General features: G+C 38.7%; 1 protein-coding gene across 2 annotated transcripts in view; it reads right to left on the reverse strand.

Annotated features, from left to right (window-relative positions):
* Positions 1–23,992, reverse strand: part of rabep1 (rabaptin, RAB GTPase binding effector protein 1) — a 47,647-nt gene extending 23,655 nt beyond the window's left edge. The window contains exons 1-9 of one of the 2 annotated variants that reach the window (XM_062048970.1): positions 23,723–23,992; positions 13,520–13,648; positions 8,610–8,813; positions 8,381–8,541; positions 8,174–8,293; positions 7,851–7,986; positions 4,658–4,836; positions 3,074–3,184; positions 1–430 (exon numbers count right to left, since the gene is read on the reverse strand). The exon at positions 1–430 is cut by the window's left edge and continues 32 nt beyond it. In XM_062048970.1, the coding sequence (XP_061904954.1) occupies positions 1–430; positions 3,074–3,184; positions 4,658–4,836; positions 7,851–7,986; positions 8,174–8,293; positions 8,381–8,541; positions 8,610–8,813; positions 13,520–13,648; positions 23,723–23,768 (1,516 nt within the window). In that variant the 5' untranslated portion in view covers positions 23,769–23,992. The remainder of the gene's footprint in view (positions 431–3,073; positions 3,185–4,657; positions 4,837–7,850; positions 7,987–8,173; positions 8,294–8,380; positions 8,542–8,609; positions 8,814–13,519; positions 13,649–23,722) is intronic. The other variant, XM_062048969.1, reaches the window with a different exon arrangement.
* Between the last annotated feature and the right edge of the window lie 1,134 nt (positions 23,993–25,126).

The following is a 25,126-nucleotide window of genomic DNA, read 5'->3' on the forward strand; positions in this document are numbered from 1 at the left end:
TGACCAGCCGGTAGCCTGGAGGAGGTAAATAAGCAGTGTCGGGGGCTTGCGAGATGCTGGACAGCAACGACGCCGTCTCCTCCTGCTCGGGCGTCATGGCTTTAATGGCCTTCTCCTGGTCTTTTGTCAGCAGGAAGTGGCTGGCTGTGAGTTTTATGGAGCTGATGGATGAGGTCTCGCCAAAACTAATGTCCGCGACCCCGCAGTCGGCCCCCACTAAGGGCCCAAAGTCCGACTCGTCCAAGTGGCTGGCTGACTTGGCCTTGTGGTTCTGACCGCCCAGGCCCTGCTGGGTAGATAGCGAGGAACCGAGGCTGTCTGTCGACTGGACTCTTCGCAAGTTGTCCTTGTAAGGGTCCGCCAGGCCCCCCGTCACCAAGTCAGCGTCCAGGGAGTGCATGGAGCCGTGGGCGCTGTGGTTGGTCGGCATCTGAGGGGGACATAAAGCAAAGAAATTATCTAAATGAAGCAGGAAATAATATTCAGGTCGTATGCTTCTGGGTAAGAAAAAAACATTTACACCTTATTTCTGAAATAAAATGAAAATACAGCTTCACCACTTTAGTCATAATTTTTGTGCTTAAGAAACTTCCCTAGGACTTTCGCTCCAGCCTTCTTCCATTTGTTTGATATTGTCATCAGTCGTTTATAGAGAGAGTATGGCCAACTTAACAACAGGTGCCATGACTGCTACCAAGGACGAGTGTGGCTGTGATGCATGCATTTGCTGTCGTTTTGACATCTGTTTCTCTGACAAAATAAACCAAAATAATACGTCTACATATAGTTCTAAACATACTCGGGATCATAAACTTACAATAAAACATGTTTTTATTCAGTGTAAGTATAACTTTGCAGCCATATTTGACGCATCCTCCTGCTACATTCCTGCAGTGCTTCGTGACCAGCAGGCACTCTTCATGCACCCGACGGCGCAATAAATGTAAAAAATACACAAAACGACCCAAAAATTACTTATTACCTTCATTTTGCCAAAATCTTCATTAGCTTTGGACCAACAATCACAGAGAAAATTGTATTTGTAATCACTGTATGTACCACTCATTACCAGTGGCGGGCCGTACGTTTCCCACCTAGGCCTTCAGTGATGTCCGAGTTCAATGATTACCTCTCAAAATACCATCATTTATGTCACCACATGACCATTGCTGGAGAAATACTATACAGAAACACATTTACGCCCTACTTATCATTGAATCACCTCAACAGTGTACAAAACGGGTTATTTTCTGGCGCATCTAAAAATCAATTAACTTGCATCAGCAATTAAAACATATCGTATTAAAAGTATTTGTAGCACCCATTCGACACAGTATAAGCCAGTGGTAACCTTCGTGGTAACACTTTAGTATGGGAAACACATATTCACCATTAATTATTTGCTTATTAACATGCAAATTAGTATAATATTGGCTCTTAATTAGTCATTATAAAGTACTTATTAATGCCTTATTCTGCATGGCCTTATTATACAACCAGTAAGCCATTAACTAAGAGTCTTCCCTCAATAACCTCAGAATTATTGCTTATTAGTAACCCTAATCCTAACCCTAACCCTTATATGTTCCCCTAGTGTCTAAATAACTCTAAATTAAGTCTTTGTTACTTTAATAAGCAACTAATTAATGGTGAATATGTTTCCCATACTAAAGTGTTACCTTATTATTATTATTATTTTAACTGATCTTTCTTTTTTGTAACACACCAAGTGAATAGGTGTATTTTTGTACTTATTTAGCCATATTTCTGCACAATAATTCAGACATGGTAACACTGGTGAGCAGTAGAGAATATGGAGTGATTTTTGGTCCAGAACATATTTTGCTTTATTCATTATTGACGTATTTCTTGATACTTTATGTTGTACATTTTTAATGAGATTTTCAGTTCATTTTCTCATCTATTATTAAACCCAAAATGGGGTTTATTTTACTCATTCAATGTCCGTCTATTTGTATTTATGTTTGACTTTCTCTTCTGCTGCTACCGAATTGCATTATTTTAGTTTTACTGAGATTCAAGGATAGTCTGTTTTTGTCAAATCATCTCTTTAATTTGTTCATATTTCTGTTATTTGTATTAGCTTCTATGTGTTCTCTCCTGAACAAAACACAGATGTTGTGTCGTGTTTACCTGGCACAAGACGCTGTATTTGGTGGCTCTCCCGTGTTGATGGCGAACCTTCACTTACCATACTTGTCTTCTTTCGGGGTTGTGGGGAAAGCGATGTAAAAGCTTTCCACAATTCTTGCGGGTGGAGCAGCCCCATGCTGCACAGCAGGGCATTTTTACTTGTTGAAAAACTAACGAGGAAGTGGCGCAAACACATTGCATCAGCGCAGAGTAAGTAGCAGTCATGGTGCCCTGTAGTCACATGAGTGCCTTTTGACCAATCACTGAGGAGATTGCCTCAAACCGAGTTGGCCATTCTCTTTCTACACTACTCTGTACATCCCTAGTCATTACTGCCACAAGTGGTGGAAAAGTGTATTGCAACCGAGTACAGCTGCAACCACAGTTGAGAATATTTTTTGGCCGCCTTCTTGGGGTTGCTCGCTGCCCTATAATGGGCCGCGGCCCTATGGTTAAGTAACAATGATATATAATATGTACCCATGTATTTAAGTTTCGACAGTGTTTTTTTCTTTTTATGTTTGACGGTGGTAGTTTATTTTAAAATTTTAAGTACAAATGTAAAATATTCATATATTTATATTTCTCTTATTTTCACACTAATATGATCAGTAATAAAAATAAAATGTTATTTTTGTGCCAGTATACTTATTAGAGGCTTTATGATGGCAACAGTTTACAAGTACAACAAAGTTTCGTTGTACTTGTGCAATGACAATAAAGACCTATCCTGTCCTATCCTCTTAATTCTATTTCCATTCATTCCTAGGAATGCATTGACATTATAAAGAGATCCTATTTCATAGTGTCATGAATGCAAGAACTATAACACGCAAAAAGACAACAGTGAAGATACCGTTACAATACTCAAAGGGAATGTAGCGCGATATCAGACGATAATGGGCCCGTATCCGATTACCTCCTCGACGCTGAGACCGAGGAATAAATCCTCCAGGGGCTCCGTGTTGTCTCCGCCATCTTCCTCGTGGAGATCCTTCACTTGGCTCAGCATTTCTTTCTCGTCCTCCTCCTGGAACAGAAAAATAAAATGTAACAGTACACTCGGCAGACAATACATTACTGTATTTTACGGACCATAGGCCGCACCGGATTACAAGGCGCACTGCCGATGAGTGGGTCGCGTCAGGTTTATTTTCATACAAAAGGCACACCGGATTATAGGGCGCATTAAAGGGGTCATATTTTATTTTATTTTTTATTAATTGAAAACACTTCCTTGTGGTCTACATAAAATGTAATGGTAGTTCTTTGGTCAAAATGTTGCATAGATTATGTTTTACAGATTATCTTCAAGCGTTTTCTGACAGTCGCTTCAGGATGCGCCGTTTTGTGGGCGCTCTTATTTACGTGGCTCACCTTCAGCCACGTCTTTTCTCCGTCATCTTCGTTGTAGCGGTATAGCGTGCAAAGGATGGGAGTGGAAGAAGTGTCAAAAGATGGAGCTAACTGTTTTAATGACATTCAGACTTTACTTCAATCAATGACGGAGCAGCATCTCCTCATCCGGGGCTCACTAGTGCAATAACAACGCCGGAAATGTGTCCCGGGAAAAACCGTCCGACCGGAACTCTCTAATAACTTGGGTGAATAATATACACTCACTATACCGGTATGTTTTAGCGCTTTCATGGCGAGTTAACTAACAGATATAAGTAAGAACTTTACACTACTTTATATTAGAAATGGCAACAGCAGAGGATGAATGTCCCATAACAAGAAGATAGAGAAAAAGAAGAAGCTTATCAACTACGCTGTCGGCACGGACTACAAAGGAGGTCGTTTGCAGATCCCAAATACAGATCAGAAGGTAAGAAAAGTCTCTTTCCATAATATTGCGAAACAAAACACCAGATAATATGTCTTACCTTATACACCCACCATAATAATACTTGTATGTTGAAGCACAGTACAATCCATCAAGCGGTGCGGCTTCGTAGCTTACCAAAGTCGCACTAAAACATTTTGATAGATTTTTGAGTGCCGTGTGTAATTCTGTATTTTCAATGGAACATATAACATTTTTGTGTTGTTTACTTGAGTCATATTGCAGTCTACACGTATCTCTTATATGTGACTGCCATCTACTTGTCACACTTATCACTTCACCATGTACCAAATAAAATAGCTTTGAGGTCAGTAAGCACAACCAAAATGATTCCGTACATTAGGCGCACCGGGTTATAAGGCGCACTGTTGAGTTTTGAGAAAATGAAATAATTTTAAGTGCGCCTTATAGTCCGAAAAATACGGTATGTACATCACACGTGAACGTCTGGCCATTGTATTATAATAATAAAAAAGCAGAATCTTATACCGCATCAGTTAGGAGACACATTCTTTTTATGTAGCGATGAGATTGTAATGGACGCTCCTCTTTCAGTCAATAGCTCAGTCTGGAGTCTGCTCACTCAATTCATCGATCTTAACCAAAAATGCAGCTGGGGATGAAAATAGGAAGCAAAAAGGCCTCCGAAAGCTTCACCTGGTCTTTCTTCTTTATCTCCTCCACCTGCCGGAGCTGCTCTGACGAAAGCACGCTCTCGATCCTCTGCATGTCCCTCATGAGGAGGCGCTGGGACTCCAGGAACTGGTCGTTGGCTCTCTGCCACGTGTGCTTGAGCTGGTTGTGCTGCTGACGCTCCAGCTCCAGTTTGTGGCACACTTAACGGAAACAAGCAGAAAAAAAACGACAAAAGTTGAGGGGAAAACCCGTCGCTGCAGGAACTATTCGGACAAACAAGTGGAAGAATCTAATGTAACTTCTAAGAACTGCAATTTTGCACCATCAGAATCTGGATAGTCAACGTTCCGCTCGTCCTTGAACACATCACGCGTGCTCCTAGCATGCATACTTTCAGAGTCAAGTTGACCTGGACTTCACTTCCAACCGTATAATGAACCCAATACGGGACAACCATAAATCTATTTTCTAACGACACAATTATTGGTCAGGTCTTGGCTGTTAACGATATGTGTGAATGTGTGAGTGACAGGAAGAAAAGATACGACTTGCTTCGACTGAGAGAAGTCGCCAGGCGCTGCCACCTGTTAGCAGACTGGTTTGACCGAGCGCCTTCTACCTTGACAACAGTCAGTCTGGGGTTCTTGATAATTATACATAAACCAACATGTGATGCCAAAACTAAAATCTCCCTAAGCAAATCCAAGCTTTTTTCCTGTGACTTCTGTCTTATATTCAGTGTCCTTGAATATTATACATAAACCAACATGTGGTGCCAAAACAAAAATGTACCTAAGCGAGTTCAAGGTTTTCTTCCTGTCATTCCAGTCTCACATTTATGGTTCTTGATCATTATACATAAACAAACATTTGGTGCAGAAACAAAATCTTCTGAAAGGTACTCGAAGCCTTTCTTCCTGTCACTCCTGTCTTATGTTCAGGGGTCTTGAGAGTAAACCAATATATGGTGTAGAAACACAAACTCCTTAAAGCAAACCCAAGCTTTTCTTCAAGTCACTTCTGTTCTATATTAAGTGGTCTTGAGTATTGTACATAAACCAACATGAGAGTATTATACTGTACATAAACTAACATATGGCACCAAGACTAAAACTCCCCAAAGCGAGTCTAAGCTTTTCTTCCCGTCACTCCTGTCTTATTTTCAAAGGTCTTGAGAATTACCGGTACACATAATTTAACATGCGGTACAGAAAATACAACTTCTTAAAGTGAGTCCAAATTTTTCTTCCTGTCACTCCTGTCTTATATTTGGGGTATTTGACAATCATACTGTAAATAAACCAACATGTGGGGCCACAACTAAAACGTCCCAAAGAGAGTCTGAGCTTTTCTTCCTGTCACTTCTGAGTTATTTTCAGTTGTATCATACATCAACCAGCATATGCAACGATTCTTCGAGTAAATGAACCGATTAATTGGATTAGAAAAAAAGCATCAATTTGTATTTAGTTGCTTTGATGATTCGTTTTTTGAGTGAAAGACTCCTTTAATAGGGCAAACATGAGAGAGGCGAATCTCGCGCTGCCGATGTTGTGGCCTGTTTCAGTGTCTGGGGAAAGAGGCGGTTACAGCAGAGTGATGATAAAGAGAGATAGCTTAAAAAAAAAGAAAAAAAAGAGGACAAATTGAACAGGAAGCTGTCAAAGGTTTTGAGTGAAAGTGAGAGACAGACATTGTGGTGAAATGTTCGCATTTTTAAACGGAACTGGTATTTCCCAATAGCATTACTTCGATGACCAATAAAGCCTCTTGTATCTATGTTAACAAGTTGCTGGTCCAAAAATCAAACACCCCTCCACCAATTAATAACTTTTAAAACATGTATGTGTTACATTGTTAGATTGTCACTTATTATACTTTATCACAGAGTATTTTCTTTGATTTGGTTCTTTAAGACTTCAAAGATTCTTTACTGTATTAGTTTTATATCACCTGGTTGCTATCTGTATTTTTTTATCCACGCTGTTACATTCCCTTCAAGTGCCTGTGCCATGCATAAAAAAGACACAAGTAGATATAATTAGCTTGGAATATACACAAATAAGGAAGCATCACCACACAAAAGTTTGTAACGCAGAAATATTTCCTCAAAAGTCCTTCAAAATCACGCACGCTCATAAAAGCAAGAGTCAGTTTTAAGCAAACACGCTTTACATCCGGCCGCCTACATACAGCGCTTCAGTCACCGTACTCGTAGCGACCCAATAATCCACAGGCCAAAATTAATCCACTCAAAAAAAATTTAATTGAAGTAATTACTGGGCCTTTTTTATTTAGATAGTAATAGTGGACATGTCTACACAGACATAATACATCTGTAGCTGTCAACCCTCAATATTGTCACTTAAATAAGTCTGCGTGCAACATAAACACAAAAAACAATTCCTATTGTTACAAAATGCACACCAACCTAACATGATAATTGATTGTATTGATTTATAATATATATTTGATATGATATATAACGTAAGAGGTCTGTGCTCTGCACATGAATGCCATGCAAAAATATTATTTCCAGCCGAGTGTAACTGTAATTATTAAAAACACAGTGATGGATATGTGTCTTTACAAGATTATGACATAACGACTGCTTTGCAATTTGCACTGCAAACATAGTTGACTTGTTTAAGACTTAAAAAACAGGTGTTGAAAAAACACTCCTTTGCTGAAAGATGTTAGATGATGTTGGTGGTGTACAACCACTTGTGCTATTAAAAATGGTAAAAAAAAAAAAATGTTTCACATATTTTTTTTACACCAATTACATATGTTACCGATAAGAGTACTGATACATACCGGTATCGATAAAAAATATCGATATTGGATTTGGTATCAATAAACTCCTAGCAATATACGTCCCTATATATAAGTAATACAGAGCGATGCTCCCGTGGTCAAAGCGCAATTTCAATGTGACACGTAATTCAACAATTTTCCCTAAAATACACATTGAGTCGAGAAAGGGGGCTTTAGTCCGTTATTTGAATAAACAAATAAATTAATCGATAGATTACTCGATTTGCTGTGACAAAACTAAAACTCTCCAAAGCGTGTCCTAGCTTTTCTTATTCTTTTTTGCATTATATTCAGGTGTCTTAAGAAATATGCATAAACCAACATGTAGCACAGAAACAAAAACTCCCCAAACAAAACCTTTCTTCCCGTCTTGTATTCATGGTCAGTAATCCACTACCTTCATGTAGCTCTTTGCGCAGTTTCTCTGCATCCTCCTGCAGTACCGACTTCTGCGTGTTGAGCACCGCCACGTACATCTCCAGGTCCGTGCGGCAAGACTTCTCGGCCTCCAGAACGTGATTGAGCTCCTTGACCTGCCAGAACAAAAACATTAATAATTGGAAATTAGAAAAAAGAAGATGAACAAAACAAGGCTGTAGATGCCAAAAAATCCCAGTGCCAAGTCGCTGGATTGTGTCAGGAATAAACACAATTACAGCAGAGCTGTGTAATTACAGCAGAGTAAATTGGTTAATTACATTGTGTGCAACGTAGACAAACCTTCGACGCCTCCAGTTCCTTGACTCTGTCCTCGGCTGTTGTCAGCTTGGCTTTGAGTGCGGCGATCTCCTGCTCCATGGGCATCACCACCGAGCGAAGCTTCTCCGCATCCTCCTGAGCCTCGAAGAACATTTTATAGCCCCATAAACATCTACATTGTCCTGTTGAAATGGTTCAATCCCAATATGAGTCAAATAGAGAGTCTACTTTTTTCATATCGTTCTCCAGATTCTGCTCCTCCTGGCCCTCAGTGAGCCGGCGTCTCAGGTCTCCCACCTCCCTCTCCATGGCCTCCCGGTACTGGCCCCACTGGGCTCGCTCCTGCTCCAGACGCTGGTGGAACTGGACCTCGTACTCGCAGACGGTGTCTGAATAAGGACAAGAGCATTACAAACAAAAAACAAAGAAGAGTGACAGTGTTTTAGTTTTCTTCTACCTTTCATGATGGCCTGCAGCGAGGCCACCTCCTCCTGCCACTGGCTGCGGACCTGGTCGATGGCCTCCTGCTTGGTGTTCTCCGACACGGTGGCCACCGCTTTGATGTTCTCCATCTCGCCCTGGGCTTGAGACAGCTCGGCCTGGATGGCGCTCAGCTCAGCCTGGGCGGCCTCCAGGGCCGTCGTTTGCCTCTTCAGCTCCTCTGGAGATGGAAAAAAAGGAGAGGATGACGGATGAGAGAGGAAGGCGAACACCACAGTGTCCTATAGGTTTACCTTCCTCTGCATGCGCTTTAAAATTCCACTATCCAAGCTCATGCAGGGTTTGTCTTTCCACTTTCACATGCACGTCATACCATTGTTTTAAGTACAATAAATACATGTTTGGCCGCTCCTAGAAGTTGACAAATGTTCTGATGACAAACAGCTGACCAAAATACCATTCATAATTTCAAACCCCTGCATGCACTTCAAAAGGTTGATACTTAGCTTTCCCGTACTGTTGTTTACGATCAACTTATCAGCGCTATTAATGCTGACTGAACAGTTTGAGCCTTGCCGCGTTTACATGTGTTCTGTTTCTGTTCGTGTTCATTAACGACACTTTTCTTTCCACTTTTACATGCACTCCAAGTAATTATTAAAGTTGAAAAAATATATTTAAAAAAATATATGTACATATGTGTGTGTATTGCTGGGATGTTACAGACGTCATGTCTGGCTCATGTCCCGCCCATTAAATATATATGTGGTGGTCAAGCTAGCTCTGTTCTCAATGGGTACGATAGGCGCCATTTAGCCTTTCTCGAAGAAAAAAAAAAGCCCTATACTTGTGTTGATTTCGGCTGTACGGACAGTTCAAATCGCAGAAGGGATAAATGTTTCTTCAGAGTTTCTCAAGAGGTTATCAAAAAAGGCGGAAAAGTGCAAGATTTGTGGAAACGACGACGACAAAAGCATGCAGCACACACTACAGTCCAAGGGAGCACAGACAAAGAATGCATGGGTTTGCAGTGATCACTTCGTTAAAAGGTTTGTTTAGTATACTTTTGACGGTTATTATTTCCCAAATAAGTATCATCTTGATATTATTTGTATTTCTTAAACACATGTTTGCTAGGAGTGTTTTGAAAAGGTATGTCTATATGAAGGAAATCAACTGTGAGCAAAACCCAAAAGAGTTCAGCTTTTACCAAAGGCAGCAATTACTAATGAAGCTTTCAGCAAATACACAATGTTGACATCTATAGTTATATTTTGATAAAGACGGGAAAAAGCACACTACTCGTAAACGGCGTGTGCAACAGCAACAAACAAGGCATCTTAGACGCAAAGTTAAAACATGAAATGCATCCTTATCCGAGCAAAAACGATACGTATTTATCTGGGACTGTCTTGATACCAATTTCCTTGACCCAGCCACACACAAAAAAGTTGTAGACCTCCACGCTTTTCCAAGTTTTCATCTGTTCGATATGTCTGAGAACGAGACCGACGTAATCCTTGATATCACTGGACAAATGTTTTTTTTATTAGTGTCTATTCCATTGCATAGTTAGATTTTTTGCTCGTATCTGCTTTTTGCAGGAAGATTTAAGCCTCTTTTGTACTTAGATAGTTTGCGCTGCTTGATGTACAACAGCCAGCTTGGTTTGGTCGACCATCACTGGTTTTCACATGCGGGAAGAAATCACGTGTCAGAATACCAGCTATATATATACTGAACAAAAATATAAATTACAGATGTCCGATAATGGCTTTTTTGCCGATATCCGATATTGTCCAACTCTTAATTACCGATTTCGATATCAACCGATACCGATATATACAGTCGTGGAATTAACACATTATTATACCTAATTTTGTTGTGATGCCCCGCTGGATGCATTAAACAATGTAACAAGGTTTTCCAAAATAAATCAACTCAAGTTATGGAAAAAAATGCCAACATGGCACTGCCGTATTTATTATTGAAGTCACAAAGTGCATTATTTTTTTTAACATGCCTCAAAACAGCAGCTTGGAATTTGGGACATGCATGAGGAGGTTGAGGTGGGCGGGATTGGGGGGGGCGAGGTTGTAGTAAGGGGGGGGGGGGGGGGGTAGGAGGTAGCGGGGGGTGTATATTGTAGCGTCCCGGAAGAGTTAGTGCTGCAAGGGGTTCTGGGTATTTGTTCTGTTGTGTTTATGTTGTGTTACGGTGCGGATGTTCTCCCGAAATGTGTGTCATTCTTGTTTGGTGTGGGTGCACAGTGTGGCACATATTTGTAACAGTGTTAAAGTTGTTTATACGGCCACCCTCAGTGTGACCTGTATGGCTGTTGACCAAGTATGCATGGCATTCACTTGTGTGTGTGTGAAAAGCCGTAGATATTATGTGATTGGGCCGGCACGCAAAGGCAGTGCCTATAAGGTTTATTGGCGCTCTGTACTTCTCCCTACGTCCGTGTACCACTCCTTACAGCGGCGTTTTAAAAAGTCATACATTTTACTTTTTGAAACCGATACTGATAATTTACGATATTATATTTTAAAGCATTTATCGGCCGATAATATCGGACTGCCGATATTATCGGAGATCTCTAATATAAATGCAACACTTTTGTTTTTGCCCCCATTTTTTATGAGTTTAATCTCAAAGATCTAAAATTTTTAGTATATACACACAAAAACATTGTTCACAAATCGGTCTAAATCTGTGTTAGTGAGCATTTCTTCTTTGCCAAGATAATCCATCCCACCTCACAGGTGTGGCATATCAAAATGCTGATTAAACAGAAGGATCATTGCACAGGTGTGTCTTAGGCTGCCCACAATAAAAGGCCACTCTGAAATGTCCAGTTTTATCACACAGCACAATGCCACAGATGTTGCAAGTTCTGAGGGAGCGTGAAGTTGGCATGCTTACTGAAGGAATGTCCACCAGAGCTGTTGCACGTGAATTGAATGTTCATTTCTCTACCATAAGATGTCTCTAAAGGCGTTTCAGAGAATGTGGCAGTACATCCAACCGGCCTCACAACCGCAGACCACGTGTTATCACACCAGCCCAGGACCTCCACATCCAGCAGGTGCACCTCCCTGATCATCTGAGACCAGCCACCCGGACAGCTGCTGCAACAATTGGTTTGCATAACCAAAATATTTCTGCACCAACTGTGAGAAACCGTCTCTGGGAAGCTCATCTGCATGATCGTCGTCCTCATCGGGGTCTCGACCTGACTGCAGTTTGTCGTCGTAACTGGCTTGATTGGGAAAATTCTCACATTCGATGGCGTCTGGCACAGTGGAGAGGTGTTGTTTTCACGGATGAATCCCGGTTTTCACTGTTCAGGGCAGACAGCGTGTGTGGCGTCGTGTGGGAGAACAGTTTGCTGACGTCAACGTTGTGAATTGAGTGGCCCATGGTGGGGGAGGGGTTATGGTATGGGCAGGCGTATGTTATCGACAACAAACGCAAGTGCATTTTATTGATGGCCTTTTGAATGAACAGAGATACCGTGACAAGATCCTGAGGCCCATTGTTGTGCCATTTATCCGAGACCATCACCTCAAGTTGCAGCATGACAATGCACGGCCCCATGTTGCAAGGATCTGTACACAATTCCTAGACGCTGAAAACATCACAGTTCTTGCATGGCCAGCAGACTCACCGGACATGTCACCCATTGAGCATGTTTGGGATGCTGTGGATCGGCGTATACAACAGCGTGTTCCAGTTCCTGCCAATATCCAGCAACTTGGCACAGTCATTGAAGAGGAGCGAACCAACATTCCACAGGCCACAATCAACAACCTGATCCACTCTATGTGAAAGAGATGTGTTGCACAGCGTGAGGCAAATGGTGGTCACACCAGATACTGACTGCTTTTCTGACCCCCTAGCCGGAGGCACACCTGTGCAATAATCATACTGTTTAATCAGCATCTGGATATGCCACACCTGTGAGGTGGGACGGATTTTCTTAGGAAAGAAGAGATTCTCAGTAACAGATTTAGACAGATTTGTGAACATTATTTGAGAGGAATAGGTATTTTGTGCATATAGTAAAAGTTTTAGATCTTTGAGTTCAACTCATGAAAAATGGGAGCAAAGTATATACTGTATATATATATTAGAGATGTCCGATAATATCAGTCTGCCGATATTATCGGCCGATAAATGCTTTAAAATGTAATATCGGAAATTATCGGTATCGTTTTGTTTTTTATTATCGGTGTCGTTTTTTAAAAATTATTTTATTTTATTTTTTTATTAAATCAACATAAAAAACACAAGATACACTTACAATTAGTGCACCAACCCAAAAAACCTCCCTCCCCCATTTACACTCATTCACACAAAAGGGTTGTTTGTTTCTGTTATTAATATTCTGCTTCCTACATTATATATCAATATATATCAATACAGTCTGCAAGGGATACAGTCCGTAAGCACACTAATAGTACTAAACTAACAGTTAATTTTACTCATTTTCATTAATTACTAGTTTCTATGTAACTGTTTTTATATTGTTTTACTTTCTTTTTTATTCAAGAACATGTTTTTATTTATTTATCTTATTTTATTCATTTTTTTAAAAAGGACCTTATCTTCACCATACCTGGTTGTCCAAATTAGGCATAATAATGTGTTAATTCCACGACTGTATATATGGGTATCGGTTGGTATCTGTAATTAAGAGTTGGACAATATCGGAATATCGGCAAAAAAGCCATTATCGGACATCCCTAATATATATATATATTATACATCTTTGATATTTATACTTATTTATTTTTTCAACTTTAATAATTATCAGGAGTGCATGAAAAAGTGGACAAAAAAGGGCATTTCCGCTGTTAATAGCTCTAGTATCAACAGTATGCATCGTTACAAACAACAATTCAGATATGACGGCGTGCACACCTTCTTTGGTCAAGTAGAGGTCTTTAAATTTGGCTCGCTTCTGGTTGAACTCGGCCTCGAGCTGCTGCTTGAGTTTGCCGAACTCGGCCCTCTGCCGCTCCAGGGCCTCCTCTCGCTGCTGGAGCTCGTCTGGGACCAACGAACGGAAGCAGTAAGAAACATTGGAGCATTAAAGCAGGCCAGACTGTCAAACAGGATCACTAGTTATTAATAATGCAGGCTTCTTAGACGGTGTACAGTCAGACGTTTAGCACAGAGATGCATACTGTATGTATTTCATAACCCTTCGTCCATTGATCGTGGAGCATTCCATGCTGGCCTGAACTGTTACATCACAACTTCATCTTGATTAACACATTAAAAGATTTTTTGCACGTGGCAGTTATTTTACAATCCACACAGTCAGGTCAGAATTGTACAGGACTTTAGTGCACGCTGCAGCATGAACAGTGCAACTGAATAAGTAATGTGAGAAGTGAAACCCATCTACCAAGTACTAAGGAGGCAAGGCCAGTAGCTAGATAGTCTCGTCTCGCATTAGGGGGCCTTACAGTATTAGCGTCTTTATAAATGTTTGAACAATACACAAACTTCCAGCTAGGTGGCAGCAGTGCTTGAATTACTCAATGGGCTGACCAGAAAATATAAGGAAGCAGAGATACTAGCCCTTGGTTTGACTGTAAATACCAAAGGTCAGACCTGGACAAAATATGGCTTGTTAAGATTTTCGATCCGGCATGGTCTAAAAATCCATGATTTTTAGACTTTTAACATCAAAACTGTAGCCGCAATTATGATGTGCAGTGCTGTTTTCAAATTACCGTAAGTCTTGAAATATAGAAAGTATTTCAACAGTTACAATATGCGCTTTTGACTGATATAAGAGTTATTACAGTAATCTCCATCACAGCAACTCCAGCAGCTCAGGCTGGCAACGACGTTCATATGTTGATATTCTGTGTTTTATCGTTCATAGTTAATATTGTAAATCATACATTCTTTACTCTCATGTACATTCTGGGTCTCTCATTCACAAAAACAATTTTTAAATTTCACTCCGTTTTTTTAGGTGGTCTGTCATAACGTTTTTAGCACTCTATCTCTACTATTGTGAGTTTTTGTACAAGTGTTCCTGAAAAAGGGACACACCTATTGTACAGCAGATTTTTACATAAACATACATATATGTATACATATATACACATATACAAAACCCAAAACCAGTGAAGTTGGCACGTTTTTAATGTAAATTAAAAACAGGGTACAATGATTTGCAAATCCTTTTCAACCTATATTCAATTGAATGGACTGCAAAAACAATATACTTAACGTTCGAACTAGAAAACTTTGTTATTTTTTGCAAATATTAGCTCATTTGGAATTTGATGCCTGCCACAAGTGGCAAAAAAGACTGAGAAAGTTGAGGAATGCTCATCAAACACTTATTTGGAAAGTCCCACATGAGAATAGGCTAATTGGGAACAGGTGGGTGCCATGATTGGGTATAAAAGCAGCTTCCATGAAATGCTCAGTCATTCACAAACAAGGATGGGGCGAGGGTCACCACTTTGTGAACAAATAACTGAGCAAATTGTTTAAGAACAACATTTCTCAACCAGCCATTGCAAGGAATTTAGGGATTTCACCATCTACGGTCCGTAATATCATCAAAAGGTTCCGAGAATCTGGAGAAATCACTCAACGTAAGCAATGATATTACAGGCCTTTGGTCCCTCAGGTGGTACTGCATCAAAAACTGACATCAGTGTGTAAAGGATATCACCACATGGGCTCAGGAACACTTCAGAAAACCACTGTCAGTAACTACAGTTTGTCACTACATCTGTGAGTGCAAGTTAAAACTACTATGCAAAGTGAAAGCCATTTATCAACAACACCCAGAAACGCCGCCGGCTTCGCTGGGCCCAAGCTCATCTAAGGTGGCCTGATGCAAAGTGTAAAAGTATTCTGAGGTCGGACGAGTCCACATTTCAAATTGTTTTTGGAAATTGTGGACGTTGTGTCCTCCAGAAAAAAGAGGAAAAGAACCATCTGGATTTTTACAGGCGCAAAGTTCAAAAGCCAGCATCTGTGATGGTATGGGGGTGCAGTGTTTCCCATAAACTGCCAAGATACCTGTGGCGGTGGGGGCGTGACTATGGGCGTGGCTATGGGCGTGGTCACATGACATCTTCGAGTAATTTGCATAATTGACTACAATGATATGATTTTCTCTAAAAAGGCTCAAAAAATGTATACTTACTAATTAATAATAACAGTTTTGTTTTAAACGTCCATCCATCCATCCATCCATTTTACAATATAATTACAACACTTTATGTACATATTTATATACAGATTTGAACAATAAGTTATTCACTGAAATATATTTATTAATTGTGGTTCTTACAAAAAATATATCTTATAAAAATATAAAAGCTAAAATGTCTCTCAAAGCTCTGCCCCTTTAATTAGAGCATACTAAATAATTTAACTTTAGCCTACTACTACAACCATATTATTTACCAGCAACATAAAGTGAAACAGAGGCAGAGGTGTCCTGCCACAGTCAGTAACAAATAAACAGAAAACAGTAGTGGTGGTAGATAGACACAGAGCTTCATCAAACATCTGATCCACTGAACAAGAGCTCCAAAAATCTTGATCCTACACTTCTCTTTTTTGTATAGTAAATCTGAACAGCCGATATGGGCATCTACATCAATTATATGATTTGCCTGAGAAGCTAGACTGGACAAAAAATAAATAAAAAAATAAAAAATAATAAATAAATTAATAAATAAATAAATTTTAAAAATTAAAAAAAAATACAAATCTATTTGTGGTAGCCTTAATTCTTTCGTGGCGGGCCGCCACAAATAAATGAATGTGTGGGAAACACTGGGGTGTATTAGTGCCAAGGCATGGGTAACTTACACATCTGTGAAGGTACCATTTATGCTGAAAGGTACATACAGGTTTTGGAGCAACATATGGTGCCGTTATAGACCACAGCAAACATTACCCAGCTTGCAAATAAATTTACTAGAAGAAGATAGCCTGCCGTTTCCTTTAACTTGGACACACACATCTATACCTTTGGACATTCTAAGCCAGTAATCTCCAGGAGTTATCTCACACTCTGAAAAGCCTGTGGTTTACTAACGTTGTAAAAATGTGTAGAATAAATATTTCAACATTTCTGTCAACGAAGATTTGCGTCAGGCTGCGACACATAGTCATTTTGAAAGTAGGCTCATATAGCTAATATGGACGCTTACATCATGTGTTGTCTTCATTATAACACTTAAATAAGGCTTTTAATTTTTTGCGGCTCCAGACAGATTTTTATTTTTGTATTCGTTGTCCAATATGGCTCTTTCAACATTGTGGGTTGCCGACCCCTGGTATAGGCCATGTAGAGTAAAATACCACGGTCTCATACAAATCCATGCATCGACAAATTTTTTGAGAATCTTTATTTCTATTTCTTTAGTTTTTCACAAAAATCTAAATGTTGGATTATTTTAATCAAGCTATCGGACTTTAAAAATATAATTCAAGAAAAAATATTTTTCTTTGCACTGTATAAAAAATGTATGTTTCTATGAAGCAAAACAGGTATTCGGTTGTTTTAGTTCTACTCCTTGATAGGGATGATGTTTGATGAGGAATTATCGAGTTCGAGCCTATTATCGAATCCTCTTATCGAACCGATTCCTTATCGATTCTCTTATCGAGTCCAGATAGGTTGTTGTATATGGATAAAAACACACAATATTTGGTTTAACAAAAGCTCACTTTTATTATATAATAAAAAAATAAAATCTAATAAATAAATAAATATTGACTGTTACCCACCTAGAAAAATAAAATAAAATAAATAAATATTGACTGTTGTTACCCAGAGTATATTAAGTGGGATTTTTCAGAGAAACAAATATATACAGTAACACAAAAACAACCTGTCTCTGTGATCACTATAGGTGTATAAATAATAATATAGTGTTAAATAAAATCAGTCCCTTGGGCACAAAACTGAAAATAATACAGCTCTCCAAAAAGTGCACTTCTGCTGCTATTTGACATAACTGTTTGTTATGATGCTTTGACATTTTTGCACTTTATTTCTTTATTGAAAGAACATTCTATGAAGAGAAAAGTTATTTGCAAATGTGGTTACAATGCTAATAAATGAAAAGTTAAAGCTAAAAAAAGAAATACACTTTATTGAGTTAACATTATTTCTTTATGGGGGAAAAATGTTATGAGCTAGAGAATATAACAACTACACTACCCAGCATGCAACGGGAGTTACGAGCATGCGCGGTAGCCCCGAAAAGTGTTGCATGTTGCCACGCTGTGAAAGTAAACGTCAAGAACTCAGCCAACACGCCTCGTCTGCATTATTTATAATTAGACAGACAACACATCTACAGTGTGATTTTGTTTTGTTTACAAGGAAAGAAAAACAAAAGTTAAAAAAGGGAGATATGTTGTATATATATGTATGTGCTGCGGTTGTTTTAAGAACGTAAAGGAGGTGCGTTGCTATGTTTCCGGTTGGACGTAAAAGTGTTCGTCATGTGTTTTACCCTGCTAAAATCTCAGTAAAGTTATTCGATGGATTATAGCTTTTGTTTTGAACTTTATTGCACCTTGGAGCGCTTTTTCCCGTCCATTGTTTTCCTGCTTTCGCTATCTGCGCCTAATGACTGAGCTACGTGACGTCATTTATTGTGATGTCCCACGGAGCATTTTCTGGTCGGGACGGGATTCGAATAAAGAATCAACTCTTTTCCTTTACTATAGTGGTCTCGATAACGGGTACCGGTTCTCAAAAAGGGATTAGAGTCCGAGGACTCGGTTCTTTTCTTATCAAACAACCGGGAAAACCGGTTTCGAGTATCATCCCTACTCCTTGATCTCTCATCAAAAGCAAGATTCTCCGTATTTTATTCACATTAATATATATTTTTCTGGGTGGTGGTATTGTTACAAGAGTAAATATCTACTCATTTTTTTATTGATTATCTAGGGGGCAGAAAAGTTCAAGTTAAAGTACCACTGATAGTCACACACACACTAGGTGTGGTGAATCTACCCTCTGTATTGGACCCATCCCCTTGTTCCACCCCCTGGAAGGTGAGGGGAGCAGTGAGCAGCAGCAGTGGCCGCGCTCGGGAATAATTTTTTGGTGATTTAACCCCCAATTCCAACCCTTGATGGTGAGTGCCAAGCAACATTTTTATAGTCTTTGGTATGAAAATACTTGCCTTCCCTTTTGATTATAATTTTATGAAAATTTGGTGGATTTGTTTTTTTACCGTTTTGATATAAAACCAACGTGATTCATTTTAATCATGTATAGTAAAAATTTTTTTAAAAATCACATAACTCTCAATTTTCATGGCGATACTGAAATGTATCGCCATTGGTTTAGCCTCCTGTATATATATAATTTGCTAATATTTCCTTAACCTTGCCTTCCAAAGAAAAACTTATATATTTTAGTCATGTTTTATTGTCAAAATGAAAACCATGCTATTCTAAATTGTGTGCAAATGTTTCTATTTTGATCTAAAAAGAAGGAAGGAAGTCAGCCAGACGGTCCAGACCTTAGAGATGTACATCTTTAAAGGGGAACTGCACTTTTTTGCTTTCAGTCACAATCCTTATACAAGACAAGAACACATATGTTTTTCTTTTTTTATGCATTCTAACTCGTAAATTAACTCTAGCAAAAGTCAGCTAGTAATGGAGGTAATGGCATTCAATCTATTCTGCCAATAAAGTGCTATAAAAAACCTCCATCGTTTTTGCTTTAAGTAAATATGTAATGTAGTAACAGGCACATTACTAATAACATGTCATATTTACCTATTTGGTTCATTTTTAAGCATACGACGGCTTAATAATTTACACAGGCGCCTTATGGTCGCTTTTCCTTTCAACAAGGACAACAGTACTAATCATAGCAGACTTTGTGTAAGACCACAAAGATTTATTTGGGAAAATGATGATCTAGAAATGTATATTTTTGAACCTGAATATACGGTACAGCTCGCTTTAGTGAAACACTAAGCATCATGTAGCAGTATTGCTAAGTCCTGAACAAGAAATACAAACTATGAACGTAATAAAACAATCACTTACTGTACAATGTCTGCTCTCACCGGGATGCCGACTGATGGGATGTTTATATCTTCCCGTTTAGATGAAGAATAATTCTTAATCTTCACGCAAGTGTAAAAACGAGCGTCTTTTCGTGTCTTTCTCTGTATAAATTAAATGTCAAAGTAGACCAACTTCTCGGTTTATGGCTACAACCTTCCACCGTCCTGGTAAAAGGCTTAATTTATAATCTATAATTACCTTTCATAAACTCAGAGGCCAAGCGGCAGCAGCCAATATGTCAGCATAAGATAGTTAGCATGCACTCTGTGATTAGATTTAGACTTCCTTTTTATTGTCATTCAAATTTGAACTTTACAGTACGGATAACAACGAAATGTCATTGCATTAGCTCGTTGTAGTGCAGGATAAAAGAGCAATAAGGTGCAGATATAAATAAATAGATTACTGTACAGATAAATATATTGCACTTTTGCATATGCATCCACGTTTATAGATGTATGTTATATTGTCTTTATATTCCAGCGAGATAATCCATTTTGGGGGGGAATTGAGGGGATTATTATGATGCGTTCAAGAGTCTTACGGCCTGAGGTAAGAAGCTATTACAGATCTGCTACAGAACCTGGAGGTTCTGCTATGGAGGCTGCGGAACCTCTTTCTAGAGTCCAGCAGTGAAAACCATCCTTGATCACAGCACCGCTAAAAATAGTCTGTCTGCGTTAGCGCTTATAATAACAATATTGCTAATACTTGGTGACGAGATTTAAATGGAGTATTGTTGGCGGTATTTGGATGTTTTTGCAAAGGGCTTTATGGGCGGAATAGTGTACTCCCGTTAGCCACCGCGTACTTGCCCGTGTTTTACCACTCAGAATGCATAAAAAAGAGAAACACGCGTGTTCTTGTCTTGCATAAGGATTGTGAATAGAGGTGTCCGATAATATCGGACTGCCGATATTATCGGCCGATAAATGCTTTAAAATTTAATATCAGAAATTATCGGTATCGGTTTCAAAAAGTAAAATATATGATTTTTTAAAACGCCGCTATGTACACGGACATAGGGAGGAGTACAGAGCGCCAATAAACCTTAAAGGCACTGCCTTTGCGTGCCGGCCCAGTCACATAACATCTACGGCTTTTCACACACACAAGTGTGTGCAAGGCATACTTGGTCAACAGCCATACAGGTCACACTGAGGGTTCCCGTATAAACAACTTTAACACTGTTACAAATATGCGCCACACTGTGAACCCACACCAAACAAGAATGACAAACGCATTTCGGGAGAACATCCGCACCGTAACACAACATAACAGAACAAACAGGCTCGGAGAGACAGCTTCTTTCCCAGAGCTGTCACCATCTTGAACTCTAACTTATAATAATAATTCACCCCTATACAATATCCTACCCTAATACCCTACTGTGCAATATTACCCTTCGAGTGCAATATGTCCGACACTGATTGTTATTTATTACTCCGGTACTCTTATCTTGTTCTGTATATTGTACAGTATTTTGTATTTCTATAGTGTTTTGTATATTGTACAGGATTGCTTATTATTCTTATTGGATAGTAGTCTGTTTATTTCAAGTATTAGTTTTTTTCTTTATTGCCTGCTGTGTAATTTATTTTATTTTATTTATTTTTACCCCATATTTGTTCCCAGTACCGCACCTTAAATTGGAGTCCTTAATCTCGTTATATGCAGATATAATGACAATAAAGTCCATTCTATTCTATTCTAAACACAACAGAACAAATACCCAGAACCCCTTGCAGCACTAACTCTTCCGGGACGCTACAATATACACCCCCCCCCTCCCCCCACCTCAACCCCAACCCCGCCCACCTCAACCTCCTCATGCTCTCTCAGGGAGAGCATGTCCCAAATTCCAAGCTGCTGTTTTGAGGCATGTTAAAAAAAAAAAGCACTTTGTGACCTCAATAATAAATATGGCAGTGCCATGTTGGCATTTTTTTCCATAACTTGAGTTGATTTATTTTGGAAAACCTTGTTACATTGTTTAATGCATCCAGCGAGGCATTACAACAAAATCAGCCATAATAATGTGTTAATTCCACGACTGTTTATATCGGTATCGGTTGATATCGGAATCGGTAATTAAGAGTTGGACAATATCGGAATATCAGATATCAGCAAAAAAAGCCATTATCGGACATCTCTAATTGTGAATGATAGGCATATTTCCAAAGAAAAGTGCAGTTTACTTTTAAAGACATGAGCGGGGATGCCCAGACGAGAAGTTACATTTTACTTTATGTCTTTATTAAACACTTGGCCGTTGTTGCATCACAACGTCAAATATTACCCTTCCAGAGTCTTTAGAGGTGGATATCTCTCAGGCAGGCTAACTTTTGTTTTGTTCTGTAAACTTGCAGCGTTTCTCTCATACATCCCATCCACCCATTTTCTACCGCTTGTCCCTTTCGGGGTCGCTGGGGGTACTGGAGCCTATCTCAGCTGCATTCGGGCGGAAGGCGGGGTACACCCTGAACAAGTCGCCACCTCATCGCAGGGCCAACACAGATAGACAGACGTTACCATGAATTGATTAACGTGGACCCCGACTTAAACGAGTTGAAAAACTTATTCGGGTGTTACCATTTAGTGATCAATTGTACGGAATATGTACTGTACTGTGCAATTTACTAATAAAAGTTTCAATCAATCAAAAAAGTTGGGGTTTTGTGTGTCTTTGGCAATTGTAACATTTTGTTTTTGAGTTTTGCACAAACAGCAAACATCATACAACATCAACAACCATATTTCTACACAAACATGTGTAGAAATATGGGGAAATAACTACAAAAGTACACTTCATTCATTAACGGTGTTACAAAAAAGATCAGTTAGAATAATACATATTGTTGGATATAGAGAACATACAAATCCTTTATTTATTTAATTAAAAATACTGAAATTTCACGACATAGTGAATTTGCAAACAGCTAAAATTATACATAAAGCAAACTATAACCTCTACCCATGAATATACAACAATTCTTCTCAAAAAAAAGAGGAGAAATATAATCTCAGAGAAAAATGTAATTTAAAACATCTGTATGCACGTACAACACTTAAGACCTTCAGTATATCAGTACGTGGAATTAAATTATTGAATGGATTAAGCAAAGCAATCAAACAATGTACTAATATGATCCACTTCAAGAAACTCTTCAAACTTAAAGTGTTTACAAAGTACAAAGAAGAAGAACCATGATAAACATTCTGGATTTATTCCATCCATCCATTCTTTCATTCTCAAAATAATCTTACTTATCTCATTATATATAATATGACTTATATCACCAATTATTATTTATTTGTTTATTTTTATTGTGAATAAATTGGGAACAGGGAGTGAACAAAGGTTTTAGCAACTGTTATGTAAAAGAAAAGGGGTAGGATTAAATAAGCTCTGCTTCTTCCTACTCCTTTTCGAACATGTTGAAAAGTGAAACTGGACATTTTGATGTGTCATGTTGTATGCTTGCATGTTCGAAATAAACTCAAACTCAACTCAAACTCAAACTCAAATAGCCAAACAATGGGTGGAAAACTGATTGTTTACAAGCTGTCAAGAAAAGGCTGCAGGACCCAAACATGGCCCCTACACCGCTGCTTGGGCCACCTGGCTGGGGTGGACTTAGTTCCTGGTAGGTGCAGGTCACATAACAATCACCTATAAAGGCTCATCAAGTACCTCCTGCACACTTAGAAGGTATGGAACATGATATTGACAGGTATAGCAGCTGCAACCACTGTGTTATAACACGTTTCTAGACTAGTCTGTAACCTTCTAGCGAAATACCACACATTATTTCATCTCGATAGTGGCACATAGACAATTTAAGCACATTTAAACACCCGCAACGTGAGTTTATAATCTAATGACAGCCCGTGTGTGACACGTAGCTCCGGGGATGCTAACAAGCTAACGCTGTCAAAAAGATGCAGAGGCCGCCAAATGCTGTCTCCGGAGGTAGTTAACCACCACTGTTCTCCCGACATAACCCAAAAAAGAGCTGGTGTTACCGTCATGCCGGGACGAGGGCGGGGATCCCGCGGCCTGCTCGGCCATGGTTTCCTTCTGAGGGGACTTGAAGTAACCAGCAGAGCAATGAGATCCAAGCTAGGAGTGTCCAACAGAGAAACAGGCTAACATGTCAACTACAGTAAAGCCTACTGGGGGGAACGAGCACCACTTCCGGATAAGCCTTCAAAGTAAGATCGAACTTCACGACGTTTGTTTAACAACATTATAACATATTGTACGACTGAGTGAAATTACAAGATTAATGTATTGATTAGAGATGCATACTAATATATCGCAACATTACTTCGTTCACTAAATTATTCTTGTTTGCTAAATGTACTATTTCTGGAACGACCCAGACTATTTCCGGTATTAAAACAAGCAGCTCGACTTAATTCCAACTAGCTTCAGCGCTTTCAAATAAACCTTAAAGTAAAATTAAATTTATCGACGTTTGACAATATAAATGCACGATTGAATGATAGTACAAGTATATATTTACGAAACGTATAAAAACTGTATCGCAACATTATAACGTCGTTCACTAATTCCTTCTTAAGTGCTCAATAGACTATTTCCGGTACGAGAGATACTATTTCCGGTCGTATAATAACTTTTTCCCTGAACCTAATTTAAATAACATTATAGTATAGATATTTTAACAAACATATGTTATATATTTTCAAAATAAGTGCATGCAAATTATTATTGTCAAACATTTAACAAAGTATTAAAACAACAACAAAGTAATAAACACGCTATTTTCAATGCAGCCTACTTAATTTTAACGCGCTTCAGTGCTTCGGGTTAAGCCCATAAATTATTATTATTAGATTATTTAACAATATACTGCACTATTGAATGAAAAAACAAATTAAATTAAATAATTATTGATGTGTAAAACTATAGCAACATTATAAGTTTGTTCACTGAGTACATCCTTGTTAAATAGACTATTTTACGATACGATAAAGACTATTTCCGGTACCAAACTAAAATGTATCGACCTTTAACAACATAGTGCACGCTTGAATTAAATTACAAAATAAATGTACTAATTATAGATGTATAAAACTGTATAGCAACATTACTTCATTCACTAACTTCTTCTTGCTGGCTTGGCTATTTTCGGTACGAGACAAGCTTTATTCCGTACAGTACTAGATGACCTGCTTGAGCGTAATTTTGTATTGTTTCATAAGAAATAATGGATGTTTTGATCATTTTTATTTTAAAAAAAAATATATATTTTTCAACTAATTAATTTATATCAAATTGAATGGATAATAATTACAAAACCCAAAACCAGTGAAGTTGGCACGTTGTGTAAATGGTAAATAAAAACAGAATACAATGATTTGCAAATCCTTTTCAACTTATATTCAATTGAATAGACTGCAAAG

The sequence above is a fragment of the Entelurus aequoreus genome, linkage group LG05, assembly GCF_033978785.1.
Source record: "Entelurus aequoreus isolate RoL-2023_Sb linkage group LG05, RoL_Eaeq_v1.1, whole genome shotgun sequence".
NCBI classification, from domain to species: domain Eukaryota; kingdom Metazoa; phylum Chordata; class Actinopteri; order Syngnathiformes; family Syngnathidae; genus Entelurus; species Entelurus aequoreus.